This window comes from Acomys russatus, chromosome 22 (assembly GCF_903995435.1).
Source record: "Acomys russatus chromosome 22, mAcoRus1.1, whole genome shotgun sequence".
NCBI lineage: Eukaryota > Metazoa > Chordata > Mammalia > Rodentia > Muridae > Acomys > Acomys russatus.
Window position 1 is genome coordinate 59,807,125 of NC_067158.1, and position 17,324 is coordinate 59,824,448.

Here is a 17,324-nt window from a genome sequence, read left to right on the forward strand (position 1 = left end):
TCTCTTTGTAGATCAGGCTGGCCTCGAACTCATATAGACCCACCTGCCTCTGCCTCCCCAAGTGCTGGAATTAGAGAGGTGTGCGCTGTTGCCCCTGGCTGGTAAAAAAATTTATTTTTAAGCTTAATGAATACTAAAAAAAAACCAAAATCTACAGTTTCAGAAGTAACTACTATATAATTAAATTCAGAACTTGGTAATTCAATGTTGTAAGTTATAATTAATTCAACATTTAGAGGTCAGAAATATTAACTTAAAACACAGCTGAGAGAAGATGACAGAAGCTAAAATAGTCAAGCCTCCGCAGGAGAACGCACATGCTTCCTGTGCTTGACGTAAAGTGAAGTGAGACACACTAAAACTCAGCCACAGCTCTGCTCTTCCTCCTCCAGGGTCGATTGATGCTTAAGCATGTAGACTGTATGATCCAACTTGAGCACACACCTTATTAGCTGCCTCCAAGGAGCTGATTAGACTCTGCAGCTCCTCTCTCGTCATTTCAACAGAGTACGGTTTCACGGTACCATTTTCCTTCACATCCAGATTCAGGTTTAAAAGGGGCATCTGTAATGTGGCAATCTTGTCACTAGAGAGCGCGAGCTGTTGAAAGTGAGGTGAATGGTACATGGTAAGCTGACAATACACAGCAAACATCAGAACTGGGTGAGAGCCCATCACATGTCTGCTCACAAATTCTGGAAAACAGGAGAAACAAATTAGACCTGTGACAAAACAACACACGTTCAAAGACTAGGAGGAGAAAGAAGAAGACAGAACAAGTATAGAAAAGTGGGCAGGAAGAAAGGAGCCGGCACTTTGTCCAAAAGCCAGTACCTGGATCAGTTTGTCTGGCTAAAAAAACATTCTTTCTTCAGGATCAAAACCATGTTTTATTATAGAAATTTATTATAGAAAAGTGCTCCATGTGCCCTATACAGCAAGAACCAGAATTGTTAAAGATAAGATTCTAAGATGACATCTCATGTATAAAACAGACTAAAAACACTCAGAATTTCTTAGAAATTAAGCAACTTAGTTCAGTAACAGCTATCAAAGCTGTTGATGAATATAATATCAGGTACTACCCAAAGGACATCTAGTCTTCTGAACATAACTACAGCACTGGCAACCGGCCTCACTGTTCCCAGGTACATGGTCTCCAGCGTTTCAAAGAAATGTCCCAAACCATGATTTTAAACTCCAGGTCATTCATTTCAGGTAGAGGGTCCTATTTGTTTAAATATAAGTCTGGAAGCCAAAACTAAAGAAATTATTAAATTAACACAAGAATGCATAGTTGAAAATAGTATCCCAGGAACCTTCTCCCGTCTGAAACCACTACACGTTTCAGAACAAAATGTAAAGCTGAAGCCGTATCCATTAAGGCACAATTTGATAAGCAAAAACAACTAAATAGCCTTCATGCATGCTACTATTAGCACCTCTCCCCTAGCATCCATACTTACTTAAATGATAAATGTTTATTTAAGTGAAAATCTTTTATAACTTATCACTGACTAGCTTGCTTTTTTATCATTTGTCCCAACAGGTATAAAATTATGTCAAACTTTGGTTGAATTGCATACTAAATATAATTCTAGTTTTGCATCAATATGATAACAATTAATTAATTATTAATGATAATAATAACAAAAAATTCTTAAACACAGCTGAGCCACAACTAGAACCACAGAACCCATTTCTTCAGTGAAGACAACTGTCCACAGTGGTTATTTATTCAGTTATGAGCTTACCTAACTGTCCCATCTTCCCAACCTGTGTCCTCTTAAACCACCAAAACAACATCAGGCACTTTCTGAATCTAAGACCACGTTAAAATCAAGAAACAGAACGTGTCTGTTACTAGTTTGGTATCTTAAAGAACAGAAAGCTGCAGCCAGGCGTGGTGGTACACATCTTTAATCCCAGCACTCAGGAGGCAGAGGCAGGCAGATCTCTGTGAGTTCAAGGTCAGCCTGGTCTACACAGTGAGTTCCAGTACAGCCAGGGCTACACAGAAAAATCCCTTCTCAAACAAACAAACAGAAGCTGTTCTGAAATTGTTCTTTCTCAGCTCTACTCAGCTTGGCCCTCTTTTCACAATTTTTAAAAAAACAAAAACTGTTGCTTTATAACATATACTTTCCTCCTAGAAGTAAAATCATATTTATCAATTTTGAGAAAACTATAGCATCCAGAAAACTCTTGTGAGGGCTATACACTAAATACATACCTCTCCATTTCTGACTGGTAGGCCTAGGAAAGTTCATTATCAGTACAATGCAGCAGGCCTGGTCTGACTGCCCAGAGTGCACTTGTCTCCAAGTTAATATGAAGCCAGTAATTTACATGAGCGCTGCTAGTACCTTGGAACAATGCAGTCTCAAAATAATGAATTTCAGAAACTTTAAGAGAATAAATATATTTAAATATACACATAGAAACATATAAATAACTCAATTCTTACCTTTAACTGCCAATCAAAATCCTGTAGCTGCCCACAAGAAATATCAACTATTTCTCCTAACAGGGCCTGCTGGATCTCATTTTTCCTACTCTTTAAGCATTTCATAACAGCTTCTTGATGACATGAATTCAGTTGGTCCAACTGCTGGAGTATCTGTGAAAACAAAGGGCCAGAGGTGAGTGAAAGAGACCTGCTGCTTCAAACGTTAAAAAAAAAAAAAAGTGCCCATCCTATTTCCATATACTTCCTAAAAAATGGCAGTATGATGAAAAGAAATATTCAATAACTAGGAAAAGCATAAGCTGAGAATGAGTAACCCAGACAAGTCTTAACACACTCCTGCAAACCAAAAGGTAAAGAAATGGACTAACTGACTAGTTAGCCCTAGAGAGCGACACACACACACACACACACACACACACACACACACACACACACACACACACACACAGAGCACCACAGCCCTTATAACAAGGACTTTCACAAGAAATAAGCGAAACTCAAGAGAAAGGCTAAAGCATACACCGCAGCAGAATTCTACAGTCCTAATGAAGGGAATGGGTAAAGCGCATAGTGACAGAGTTATTATCACAATTTTTAGTTATTGCCAGAAACTCACAGAAAGTGTTAGTGAAGTTTCAGAATGTAAGAATATTAACTTACACTTAATCAAATGGCATATACAACACCACACCCAACAGCTGCCAAACACACAGCAGTCCCAAACGTAGACAGTAAAGCACAGGCTGAACCACTGAAACAGAAACCACTGAATTGACAGTTTGTGTTACTAACAACTGCCATTAAAGAAAAGCTAATGAGATACATTTTCCCAATTTAAAAACTAAGTAACGCAATACCAATTAAACAAAACAAACAAGCAAATAAACAAAATCAATGGAGTACAAATTCTTCCAAAGGACAGGAAAAGAGAAAAAACAAAAACCTTCCCAAAGTCACTCCACAAACCCAGAACAAAACCTAAGACCTTGGCAAGGGTATCACAGGAAAGAATTCATGGCCAGTGTCACTGAAATAGAGATCCAAAAACTCTAAGCAAAATCCTGGGTCACCCAACCAATCCACACATGAATAATACACATCGTGACCAAGCTGGATTTATCATGACATTGCAAGCTTAGTTTACCATCCAAAAATAATCACTACATTAACACAAAAAAGAAAAATAATTCAGAAAATGCAGATAAAACGCAATAGCCACTGATGACTTTTTAAAAGTCATCAAGTTGATCTCCAGTGGCTGGCTGGCAACACCACTTTGCACGACTTTCAGTGTTTAGTGCTTTTAGAAGCAAACACAAGTGTGAAAATTTAGGATAATTACAAGTGCAATGCAGATGTCATCGCTAAAAAAAAAGCAAGTTGGAAATATAAGAAATATCTTTTGTAATTAATACCTATAAAATCATGCAACTAACACCTAGAAGATAAAATAGGAGGAGTGTGTGGGAAGATAGGTCTACTATCACTATTTTTTATTTAATATATATGCACACACATATATATATGAAAAATATTAGATATGGGGAAGAAGATAAAAGTTAACCATTTCTATGTCCTAACATTAAACAACTGAAAAATAAAATTAAAGAGTACTAAAACCACCATGTTTTAGAAATCTAACCAAATATTTGCAAGACTTCTACATTAAAACTTATAAAACACTAGAGAGAAACAGAAGCCAGCCTAAATAAAGAGACCTAGCCCATGTTCATAGGCTAGGAAGCTAAATACTGCCGCCAATTCTCTCCCCAGTAATATGGAAATTCCATGTAATTCACGGAATATGTAATATGACAACAGAAAGGATCATGGGAAGCCAAAGCAACCTTGAAAGTCTTCTTGTGAGGTTGAACTACCACCTGATATCAGGAACTGACTTAGCCATATCTATAATGTTGTGGAAATTAAAACAGTGTAGAAGCACCAAAAACAGATGCAGTGACTAATGGAATCCAGTAAGAGTCCAGAGTCAGGCCCCACACATGGTCACTTGATTCATTACCATGGCTTCGTAATAGCCCTGAGGCAAGAACAGTCATTCAGTAGACTGCCATCCAAATGGCAGTGGAGTCAACAGGATACTGCACAGAGAAACTGCAACAGGCTCTGTGCCCACAAAAATATCAATTCACAACATATCTGAGGTAAGATTACAGAAGCTGAAACAATCAAGTCTCTGCAGAAAAATGCACTGGATTTCATTAACCTCAGAACTTCTGTTCACCAAAAACCCCATTAAGACAATGAAAAGGCAAGGGGCATAACAGATTCCGTGTATATATATATATATATATTCAAAGAAATGCAGATCCAGAACATCATCTAAATCAACATGGCAAATACATAAAACGTCATCTGTTGAACAATTCATAGAAATATGTGCAAGCAATTCCTGACAAAGTTGCAAAATCCATGCCCCATGAGGTACGATGCTAACCGGCTAGTCACTGTAACCGGACCACACAGCCTGAGTCTTTAGCATCTTCCTTTGATCTGTAATGCTTTAAACATGTTACAGTGGGAGAAAACAACAACAACAAAGCTGCAAACCGGAAACTCCAATGCGGTGTTCCACTCACTCACATTAGACATTTCGGCTGCTATATCATATATTCGGTACTTACTGAACACATGGGTTGAACCCTGGAAACAAGGCTAGAAACTCTGAGCGGTGTTTACTATCAGGTAAAGAGATCAGGAGCGAAGTTACCTCCTCATCAGAAAATTTTTTTCCAACTACAGTTTTGAAAAACGTGGCAACATCTTCTAGAACATGCTTCCACTCCGTTGAGTTCCAAACACTGCGATAATCCTGCTGGACAGGGTAAGCTCGGCCACAGACACCATCAATTATTTTGTGAAGAAGCTGAGGAAAAAAAGGAAATAAAAGTACTTTAAAGTAAATGAAAACTGTCTTTTCTGCAGAACACAAATGTTGGCAGACATCCCTTTTATAAAGCCAGCTAAGACAGAAAGGCAACTATTTCAAAGATTTATTGTTTGCGGTTTTTTTGTTTTTTGTTTTTTGCATTTGGTTTATTGTTTTATTGTTTTGTTTTGTTTTAGAGACAGGATCTCACTTCTGTAGTCCAGGCTGGCCTCAAACTTGTGGCATTCCTGCCTTAGTCTCCCAAATGCTGGGGTTGCAGGTATGAGCTCCCAAACCCAGCTAAATCCCAGACTTTCCGTTAAGACGTCTGCCTTTAGAAAGTAAAATAATGTTAAAGGTATACTGCCATTGCTCTATAGTTCCTGAATGTAAAATGGAAGTTTAAAAGTTTTCCTCCATAGCTGGGTGTTAGTGGCTCATGCCTTTACTCTTAGCACTAGGGAGACAGAGTCAGGTGGATCTGTGAGTTCAGGACCAGCCTGGTCTAGGGTGAGTTCCAGGGCAGCCAGGGCTACGTGGAGAAACCCTGTTGGGAAGGGAGGGGCTTTCCTCCATCACTCTGAGGCATCGTTTCTATAATAACCAAATGTTCACAGCAAAGCTTCTTACTGGAGCTCTACGGACTTGATTCTGATGTGAGTCCCTCTCACAATGTCCCAATTCACTTTTGAGAAAGCAGGCCCTGGGCATTTTCCCCTCTTGTACATTCCCTTTACTCTGCACTACCAGCAACAGAAATCTTGACAACTTAACAAAAATCCAAAGACTGGATTTGGGACAGAGCCAGCTACTATGCCTCAGTTCTACTAACTCCTAGTTTTATTTAAATTTTCTGCAGTTCAAGTGTAAGAGAAAAATGCCATCTGCCCACATAATGTCATTTATTCACTAGAAACTATGTATAGTGTGTTCGTTTGTTATTATAAAATGGAAATCAACACAAAAGCACCTGTAATGGCTGCTATTTTCAATGAACCCCTGCCTAGATACCAAGCACTATCCTGGTACACCCTACAACCCTCTGAGGTAAGCACTGACTGTTCTCATTTTACAAATGAGGAAATTAGGGATAAGCAATGCTCTACCACAGTGTAGTTCCAATCTGCTACCCAAAAAAGTACATATATAAATGGATGTGATAGAGGAGAGTGGATATAAAAGATAGTCATAGCAGACACAAAGGAGCAAAGAGAGGGCTGCATTACAAGGAAGAGTTAGCTGGCAGGCATCCCCAGGCACAGCGATGAGCACACACAGGATTGAAACCAAAACCACACTGCAGGTTTGGGAACTGTGACGGTTGAGATGTAGGGACGGGTGAAAGGGCAGAGGACTTTTGAAAGGATGAGCAGGGGCCAAATCTTGGAAGGGCCTGAATACAAGAAAAAAGAGCAAGGGCTCAACTTTCATTCAAGCAATTATTTCATTATTCTCAAACTTTGCGAATGTATTGGGAGAGGAGAAAGTGTGAGACTAAGAGATCACAGGGTCAATAGAGGCAGAGCCGTTAAATAGGTAAAGGAAGATTGAAGGGGAGATCAAGGGTGAAGAAACTCAGATTCACAAAACTAGCTAGGGACAAACAGACGTGGAGAAGAGAGAAGCTGAGCTCCAAACAAGGGATTCTCCACAGCTGTGGCAGAAGGCAGAGGCTGGGGGAGAAGATTGCTGGCTCCACCCTGAGATTTAGGAGTCACAGACATCTACGGCAGTAAAATTTTGGCCATCCCTTTAAGAGAGGAAAGCAGCTGTGAAAGTTCGGAGCCTCCGGGCAGAGATCGGAGCATAAGTTTCAACTTTGGCCCTGGTTAGCTGGAACCCTCTTGCAAATTACTAAAACCTGTGGCTGACATCTCACTGTCCCTATTTGTAAAAGCAGACAAAATGTTTAAGATGCATTTTTCTAGACAATGGAAGGAGTGAAGTTACGTTTCTTTCACCTACAACTGGAGCCGATTTGGGGAAGGAAAACCACATGAAAGCTTGGGTAAGGCACAGTGCCACCATCAAATCACTTTCACAGGGGTCTGGACCCAGATGTGCTGCAGAAAAAGCTTGGGACCCACAAGCCTGGCTTTGTGGGTGAGTTGTTTTCAGCGGCTGCAGTCTTGCACCCTTAAGTTAGTGGCCGGTTCTCTTCTGGTTAGGAGTTGGTTCCTGCCACCCTCCATAGGTTCGAGTACTCACCGCACCAGCTGTACTGAAAGATGCTCAGGCGACCTTCGGGAGGTCTGAGCTCAAAGAATATAAATTACCTACTCGCGGACGCGACAGATCTCAGGCTCCACCACCCGAGCAAGGAGACCCCACACACACCGAGGCCTGAAGCACTCCTAGGACTGTGCAAAGTCCTTGAGCCGCCATTCCGTCTCCAGGAGCCCGGGAATAATCGCCCCGACCCGGCCCTCCCGTTCTTTGCTTCCCCGTAACCCCTCACCCGGGCCCCCTGCGCCGGAGGCAGCTTCTGCAGCCGCCAAAGCGGCGTCCCCTCTTCCGGCTCCATCTGGGAGAAGCAAAGATACTTGTCACGTGACAGGCCTGGGTTTACGCTACGACGTGCCTGCGTGATTTCCAGGAGGGCGGGGCCGGTGGGCAGGCCCAAAATCCTTGTGCGTGCGCGCGCAGGGCCCCAGCTATAGGTTTTCCCTGTAGACAAGTGAAAGCAAGCGAATTTTTGCTCCTTAAGGAGTAGTCTCTTACTTGTCCACTAGCCATTTGGAGGAAGATTTACACACCTCAGCTCGGTTGCGACTATATTCAGAGACCAATCTCATGAACTTTCATCACTGCAAAAAACCATCTAGTAAGGGTGCCACAACTTTCCCCCCAGAGATCTGACAGTCTCCTACTAAAGGATTTTGACCTCAAAGGCAAACTAAAGTTAGATTTGTTACCCTAAGAAGATATTAGTTTATCTCTCACTTGCAAACAACAAACCTGATCCATGATGGAGCTCATAAAAAGGCGAAGCAAATTGAATGTTAAATTTCAGTATAACAACTGCATAGCATATGCTTAAGCTAAAAGCTTATTATTTTTATCTAAAAGTCTTACTTAATTGCGTCAACTGTATTTTATCAGACAACTCAAATAGTCATTACCAAAGCTAAGAAACAAAACCAACCTCATGTTAAATAAAACCCACGTCTATACCCATACATTTACCATGGGACTAAGCCTGAAAGCCACGAAGCCTTTCTGTTATTCTGTCCAATGTAATTTCGATCCAGAAAGTCCTTGACAGAATGCACCCTGTCAAGCAAAGACTCCAGAACGATTAGACAGAGTGGGCAATTGCAACCCGATTTGTAGCACTAGGGGTAACAGTATCAGGAAGTGCTGAGACACATATAGAAGAAAAGGGAACTGCCCAAACTGTCCAAGCTGCTCTGGGGAAAACTGCCCAGGAGCACTTCCAAGGTCAACCTCAAATTCCTTTCTCCAGTCTGTGCCCTGGCCTTTGGTAGTGGATGGTCTTGGGGCTTTAGCTGTCTCTCACTTAAAACATTTACTATTTCCAAGCTTTACCATAATACAGCGATATTCACAACTCACATTGTTCCTGCTAAAAGGTAATTGTCTTAAAATGCTGGGAACAGGGAGTCCCCAAACACTGCTAAGATGAGTACCTGCTGGAACCCTGCTCAAGTATGTCACTAAATCTAGTGCTGGGTAACATCACTTAAGGGAGTTGAATTTTACACAGGTAAGGCAAATGTTTGTCAATCATGTAATAAATGATTTATTTTGTCATACTCATTTTCACTAGAGCCTGCTGTGGTCAGCATTTTGTCCATATTAAAGATTAGGATTCAGATTTGGCGGAGGAATATATGCCTTGTCCAAAGTCACATGTATAATAGCTGCAGAATTTGAGTAGATAATTAATGCTTTACCTGTATAAAGGTATACAGAATGGATGATTTCATTGTGGCCATCTAAGTTAATAGAGCAAAAATGACACATCCAACGGGACATAAAAGGTAACAAAAATTAAATCCAGACTTCTCTTTCAGGCAACAGTGGACATCCGTTGGGATGTGACTATAACAAAACTGAACTTTGGCAGTTATTGATTTTAAAATAGTATATAAATTGAGAGGGAAGAGCCCTTAATATTTGTTATTTTATTAGTAACAGCTTATCCTCATGTATGTAATCTAAGGCATTTTTTTTTTCAGCTGACTGAGGAATGCTGCACACGGCTCTTCTACCTACATCAGCAGAATCCATTTCCATGCAATGACTCAGCTATCATGGATTCTGAAGAAGGAATCTAGCTGTGCTTCTAGGAAGAAAAAGAACACAAGTTGATTTTGAATATATGTGTGCCTGGATTGTTTTTGTTTTTGTTTTGTGGGGAAAGAAGAGAGCAAATTTGTTTGGTGAAAGTAAGCATTATCCAAAAGAGACCAGATGTGCAAGGTGCTGTGGGAAGGAAGCCTGGAAAGCATGTGGGACCACACAGAGATCTCACACTGGGCAAGACACAGGCTCCAGATATGGGAATGCTCTCAGCCACTCAGCATCACCTCCACAAGCTCTTTATAGTTGATACAACCATTGCTGCCTCATGCCCTGCCACCAGCATCTCTACTTCTTCCTCTGTCATCTTCTCACCATGGGACAAGGACATGATGACATGATGGATTTTAGCACCCATGACAGTCCCATTCTCTTCCTTGTCAACACACAAAGGCCTTTAGCATACTGCTCATGAGTTCCTTGGTCCTCGTACTTGGCCGCAGTCTGAGCATGTGCGGGAAGTACTCAAAGGCCCGCACCTTCACATTCATCTCCTCTCTCTTGGGTTCCCCAGGACCTTGAGCACCTTAATGTTGATAGGGTTTTGGCCCAGGGCCCTTATCATGTCCCCACGTTGGCTGGGCAGGATTTTATCATTACTTCTTTGGTCAAGCAGCTGGAAGGCATCCTTGAATTCTGGTGCCTGGTGAAGTCACAAATCTTGGCCAGGAAACTTTCCCCTAAATTTATTATTTCTAATTGAGGATTTATCAACACTGTTAGCAACTATCAGCCAAATGTAACCCTGGACTCCAACTAACAATGTGTACCTGCTATACATGTCTACAGATTCAGACTTATGGGGGGGGGGGGAGGATGAGAGGTGAGCAATCCAATCAAGCCTTTTTCACCATATCATCACAATCAGATTAAGTTAAAAATTGTAATTTTAGCTGGATAGTCGGACAGCCTTTAATTCCAGTACTTGGGAGGCAGTGGCAGGTGGATTTTTGTGAGTTTGAGGCCTGCCTGGTCTACAGAGGGAGTTCCAGGATAGCCAGGGCTACACAGAGAAACCCTGTCTTGAAAAAAATGTAATTCTAGCCAGGCATGGTGGCACATTCCTTTAATCCCAGCACTCCAAAGGCAGAGTCAGGTGAATCTCTTTGAGTTCAGGGACCTATATAATGAGTTCCAGGACATCCAAGGCTATGTAGAGAGACCCTGTCTCAAATAGATAGGTCCATAGATAGATAGATAGGTGGATAGACAGACAGACAGACAGACAGATAGATACTGTAATTCTTAAAGTTACATCTAAGGAGGTGGGACTATTTAGGTCAGCCTCTAGAGTGTGCTAATTCCCATATATTACACGAAAGGGCAGATCCACAGATCTTTGGGGTTCCTCAGTCTTAATTTTATTATTTAATCCAAAGGGGCTGACTCATTACAAGCCAACCACAGGCTGGTTGAGAAACCAGGGCAGTACAAGATTGGAACACTCCTCCCTGGGACACTCCTTGATCAACAAGCTCTTTTAGTGAGCTGAAGTTTGGTCTGAATGGTGCTCAATGAACCTAAAACTGAATGAAATAAAACAGAATAGTGCCTATGAGGACTTGCTTTAAATTGTGATCATATGACAGCTGATGTCACTCCATGGATACATCTGGATAAAGAACCAAGCAGCCTTTCCTCATGGTTAGGTAAGAAGGTTAGTTTCTTTAACTAGATGCTACAGCCTCCTATGTAATTGCTCTAGAGAAACTCCTGGCCAAGCTTTAGGAAACAGCTAGAGTTTCCTGCTCCAGAAGGTTAGTCTGTGTGTTACAATTGCTCATCGATGAAAGTTGAATTTTACTGGCATCAGAAGAAAGCTTTTGGGTTTCCCCAAATTCTGTGGCTTCATGATTTTACTATCTGTGACCTGACATTAGTGCTGTAGAGTTTCTGGCAAAAGTACTAGGAACAAAGGAAAGATAGTTATTCTTTATTTGGTTTTGTTTGTTTGTTTGTTTGTTTGTTTGTTTTTGATACAGGGTTTCTCTGTATAGCCTTGGTTGTCCTGGAGTCACTTTGTAGACCAGGCTGGCCTTGGACTCACAGCAATCCACCTGCCTCTGCCTCCTGAGTGCCTTTATTTGTTTTTTAATCATTCTTTTTAATTAAAAAAACACTGTCTGTGAGCTTCTATATTTATATTCTTCATTCAAACCTGCCTTTCAGGTTCTGCTGTGGCTTGAACAACACCCTAATTAGGTGTGTTGTAACACACACACATATATAATTTGTTGTAGTCTAAATAAAACATTTCCCATTTACAAGCTATTGAAAGTAAAAGGGCCTAAAATTCAAAGGCATTTAGTTACTATCTTGTAATGACATGAGAGATTATGTTACATTGAGATTGTCTGTAGTGCATTGAGAGAAGTTATTTATGGCCAATTTGCAAAGATGAGGATGACACTGGATTTTATCTTGTCTATATAAACGTAGACAGATTTGGCTTCTGCTAAAACAGTTTCCCAGAAATCAGCTAGATATATATATCATTCCATCCCAGTGAATGAGCTTGGTAAACTTAAAGTCTCTGTCTTTGTTTTGGGAATTGATATGCAATTAAGGAATATTAACACTTCCTATTTCACTAGTTTTTGTTTTAAAATATTCCTGTAGCTTGAGGCCTGAAATCTTGCCTTAAAGAGATCTTTGAGTAGATACTTTGATTTTAAAAGTCCTCTGGAGATAGCATACATCAGTTATTTCAGCATAGTGCTAAAGAAAGGAATTCTAAAAGATCTAAAATTGTGCTGTTCAAACAAAACACTTGAGAGAACTGTCACTTTAGGCTTAGGAGAGAGCATGCATCACATCCTCAGGGGTTGTCCTTGTAGACCACATGTCAAGGGCTCAACTAGTCTTTCTGCAAAGGTTCTGTGGATGTGAGACCACCCTCCTCTGTTGTCACCCCTTGTGATCACTAGGCTGAAGGCTTGCACATCTGTAAGCTGTTAGGATTCCAGCCAGAGCTCCTTAATCAAGGAAGCACAGAAGCCAAGCAGGGACTTTTTGAGTGACTGATTCTTCACATTCAATCTGATACACTTTGTTTTTGTTTTTAAGAAGCTTTATAATTTATGTGCCATGTAACCTATCATTTCTAAAATAGTTTTTTGTGAGGCTGAGTAAATGTATACAATAACGCAACAACAAAAAATCAGTTAAATGGTGTTGTTGTGTCCTTACGTGTTTTGAAGGGCTTTCAGGATGACTTGGACATAACCACGCACACCTGGACTCCTAGAACTTTGGAAGTGGAGTCAGGAGGATCAGTTTCATCTGCTAGAGGTCTTGTTGCAAACTTAGGAACAGTGGCCAGATCCCATTCTCCAGACCAGCCACACAAACTACTTTGCTGTGCCAGGCACGGTGGTGACACACACCTGTAATCCCAGCACTCTGGAAGATAGAGGCAGGAGGATCAATGTACGTTTGAGGCCAGCCTGGTCTACTTAAGTGAGTCTAGGACAGCCAAGGCTAAGAAACCCTGTCTTAAAAAACAAAACAAACAAAATAACAACAATTTTGCTGTTACTACAAAACATCCCTGTTGTTTCTATGCAAATCAGTATTTCTGTGCATTGAGTTGGACACAACTTCCAAGAAAAAAAATGAAAATGTGAACAATAAATATGAGTCCTTACTGAAAAATCTGGTCATTCTAGACCAATGAGGTTACAGTGGTGGCGGCGGCAGCACCACCATCAGAAGCCTTGAGGACATCCAGCACTAGTGGTTTTCTGATCTATGGGATTTGTTCCTATTATTTACTTTACCCAGAACCCTCTCTCCATGGTCTGATGCCATTCTCTGCACATACATCAACTGAATAGAGTCAGACATAATTCCTATAGAATTTTAATTGCTGTCTCACCTTGGTGTCTGACACAGTTTTAATTTCTATTGTTATCTGTATTTTATTTGCATTATGACATGTATATTCTGTTTGCCCTTGTTTTGAGATCTACTTACATGACAGAGACCATGCCACATTCATTTTAATGGTAAGATAATGTCTGGAAAGAAGTGGTCTCCCAAAAAGTGCTTGCTGAATCCAGAAATAGAAGAGTTAATTTTGTTAACATACAAAACAAACAAACAAAACCAACAACTCTGAGAATCGTAAGCAATGATTTATAAACTTGACTGCAAATTAGAATCAAGCAAGGAATTGCAAAATTCTTATGACTATTTCATCTCTAGACTAATGAAATCACAATTCTTGTGAATGGAACCTGGCAGTTTTTACATTCTCCACTTGATTTTTAGTGAGTGGTTGAAATTAAGAATACAGCCCTAAAAGATGGCTTACTATCTCATTGATATTCCTCCAGGTTGTGTGAAATTGTTAGTTTTATGAGTTGAATTTGTTTGAAAATATCTCAGAATCCAAGTGAATTAAGAACTTATTTAAAAATATATCAAAGCACTAGGCCACTCAAGAATGAGTATAGGGACCAGCAAGAGGGCTCAGTGGGTAAAGATGCCTGCCCCCTGGCAATCTGAGTTCTCTCCCCCAAAATCCATATAGTGGAAGGACAGAATTAACTCCTACAAGTTGTCCTCTGACCTCCACACTCATGTTGGGTGTACACACACACACACACACACACACACACACACACACACACACACACACACACTAAATTATCGATTCAGTTGACTTACTTCTTTCTGATATCTCATTTGAGGAATGATTATGAAATAAGAATGTTATTTTGGGCAGAAAATTGAAAGCATAGAAAGGTTTACACTGGACAAGATTAAATAAACAAAGCAGCCTGTTCAAGACCATGCCAATATCAAAGGGAGGCTGGAGCCCAGTGAAAACCCAGTTCCACTGAAATGAAGGCCAGGGGAGTTCTGTGCTGGAGTTAGGAAAACAGGCATCATTCGTGTTTGCTGACTGACTGACTTCACCACAAAGAAAAGCAGGCTTTCTCATGCCACTGTGATAAGAGGCACTTCAGTAACTTAGAATAAAATTAGGTTCACAGGGCTTCTATCTCCTTTTGTGTTTAAACTTCAGAGATGTCTGGGAAGCATTTCTAACTTGTAAAACTGATGAGAGACTTTTTAAAAGGTTTGCTTCTCTAAGGGGCTTGGAAAATATAATTTCATGTTTGGTGAAGATGCTCTACAAAAATGAAGTTGAGGCCTAAAGACAAAGAGGAAGTGAGGCCAGAGAAGGTTAAGGAAGCCATCAAAAGTCAGATGAACAGGTACTTGTAAAGGCTACCAGCGAAATGCTACAACGATGAGCTTTCAGCAGGGAAGGTAGGTCCTCAAAACAACTGGAAAAGAAAGAACAGATTTTTCCCTGTTGCCCTGGCATATAGGAAGAAATGAGAAAGGGAACTTCCTTCTGTATTCCCTTATCATCGAAATGGAGCCCCAGGTCCATTTTCAGGCTGATCTCATCCAGTTTATACTTTCTGGTTTCTGCTAACTTACCGTTTTTCCATTGGGATGTAAAGACATCTCATCATTGTGGCTATTATATAACATTTATATAACATCCTGACGAAGATTAATGTAAAATATCTCCAAAACCAAAATTTTTAAATATATTTTATTAATCCATTCATATTACGTCTCCATTGTTATCCCTTACCTTGTATCCTCCCATTCCTCCCTCCCTCCCATTTTCCCCTTACTCCCCTCCCCTATGACTGTGACTGAGGGGGACCTCCTCCCCCTGTATATGCTCATAGGGTATCAAGTCTCTTCTTGGTAGCCTGCTATCCTTCCTCTGAGTGCCACCAGGCCTCCCCATCCAGGGGACGTGGTCAAATATGGGGCACCAGAGTTCGTGTGAAAGTCAGACCCCTCCAAAACCAAAATTTATACTGTGGTAGTAGAAATATTTTTCTTATAAGCCAAGTAATACAGCATACAGTATACATGCATATTATGACAGCATATCAATAATGACATTTTAATTGAAGTAACACAGGGTCGTGGAATGGAATGTTCTGTGCTCTTAGCCAATATAAACATATTCTATATCAATTATAATAGAATAGATGTTACTATCAGTTAGTAAAATATACGATATTTTCAGACCACATAACAGCCAGGTACATTACTTCAAATACAAGACAAAATAAGGAGACACATATACATGACTATTTTTTAAAGATCTGTAAGTTACATGTGGGCATATGGCTTCATTTTACTGCTGTAATAGTTCAGCAAAGAAACAAAAGATTTGGAGGCATGTAACCCAAAACAGTCATTGTAAGTCACTCAAAACAGTGAGAGAACAGAACTTTGTTTTGTGTCCCTCATACTTTTTTTTAGACTAGCTATGTTCTAGTAATGAAAATAAAAGCAATTGCCACATAATGTCATCCAGATGTAGGCCTCCCTGTTGAGGTCCTCAGAGACAAGGGTGTTTGATGGGTCAAGGAAAGACAGGGTTTGGAAATAGGTTAAGTGGCCACAGTACATGTGAACAGAAAGAGATGAACATTGAGTTAAGTGGAAGAAATACTCCAAACCCAAAACGCAATATAAACACTACTGCAAGTAAAATTTTAAGTCAAAAATTGAGGGCAAGAATGAAAAAACGTCTTCTCTTTATAGCATTATAAGGCATCTTAGATACAGATGAAACATTCTATTAAGACAGCCCTTGCACACATTGTTGCAAATTATAGAGCAGAACCGGAAAAAACAAGAACTGGGTCAGATAATCACAAGCAATTGGATATTTTTTATAAGTCATCTGATCCAGGATCTCCTATAGAAACCAAGGTCTCCAGATATTAATGTTACCAGAGCATTGACTGCAACATCAGCATTTTCAGACCTAAGAAGGGAAGCATTCTGATTGTAGCCACCTCCTTCCTCTAATCCTTATCCCACCCTCCCTCACTCTTCTCCCTACACCCCCTCAGCTACTCCTCAGCACATTGAGTTGCACCAGGACTGAGCACATCCTCTTCCTCTGTTGCCTGATAAGGCAGCTCTGCCAGAGAGAAGTGATCAAAGAGCAGGCAACAGAGCCCATGTCTGAGACAGCCTCTGCTCCCCTTATTAGGAGACCCACACAAAGCTGAAGCTGCTCATCTGCTACATCTGTGTAAGGAGCCTAGTTCCAGTCCATTCATGGTCCTTGGTTGGTGCTTCAGACTCCACAGCCCCTCTGGCCCCTGGGTAGTTTGCTCTGTTGGTCTTCTTGTGGAGCTCTTGTCTCCTTGAGATCCATCTAGCCTCCCCCACCCCCCCACTTTTCAACAAGACTTCCTTTGCTCTGCCCAACTTTTTTTTTTTCTAGTTTTTGTTTTAGTTTTGGAGGGAGGAGGGGGTTCAAGACAAGGTTTCTGTCTGTAGCCTTGGCTATCCTGGACTTGCTTTGTAGACCAAGCTAACCTCTAACTCATAGAGATCCACCTGCCTCTGCCTCTGTGAGTGCTGGAATTAAAGGCACCACCACACCCAGCTGCTCTGCCCAATGTTTAACTGTTAATCCTAGCATCTATTTTGAGGCACTGCTGGGTGGAGAGCCTCTCAGAGGACAACTCTGCCTGACTCTTGTCTGCAAGCATAGCAGAGTATTCCTACTCCTGTTTCAAGCACCATTTAAATCCTATACTAAATCCTTTACTAAATGTTTGACACCCCTACTTC

At 40.8% G+C, this 17,324-nt stretch overlaps 1 protein-coding gene and 1 pseudogene across 1 annotated transcript; both read right to left on the bottom strand.

Moving 5' to 3' along the window:
- Positions 1-240: 240 nt before the first annotated feature.
- Positions 241-7,943, bottom strand: Commd8 (COMM domain containing 8). Its single transcript, XM_051165015.1, has 4 exons — positions 7,819-7,943; positions 5,202-5,357; positions 2,468-2,620; positions 241-600 (listed from the first exon to the last, which is right to left on the bottom strand). The coding sequence occupies exons 1-4, from the start codon at positions 7,882-7,884 to the stop codon at positions 406-408; spliced, it is 570 nt and encodes a 189-aa protein (XP_051020972.1). The 5' UTR covers positions 7,885-7,943; the 3' UTR covers positions 241-405.
- A 1,952-nt stretch (positions 7,944-9,895) lies between these two features.
- Positions 9,896-15,170, bottom strand: LOC127205766 (myosin light polypeptide 6-like; annotated as a pseudogene).
- Between the last annotated feature and the right edge of the window lie 2,154 nt (positions 15,171-17,324).

What these genes read in the sequence shown, in the direction of transcription:
- Commd8 (XM_051165015.1), bottom strand. Translation starts at nt 7,884, where the DNA reads ATGGAGCCGGAAGAGGGGACGCCGCTTTGGCGGCTGCAGAAGCTGCCT. An exon ending in CTCCGGCGCAGGGGGCCCGG is followed by an intron (nt 5,358 to 7,818) that starts GTGAGGGGTTAC and finishes TTTTTTCCTCAG; the next exon opens with CTTCTTCACAAAATAATTGA. An exon ending in ATTTTGATTGGCAGTTAAAG is followed by an intron (nt 601 to 2,467) that starts GTAAGAATTGAG and finishes CACTTTCAACAG; the next exon opens with CTCGCGCTCTCTAGTGACAA.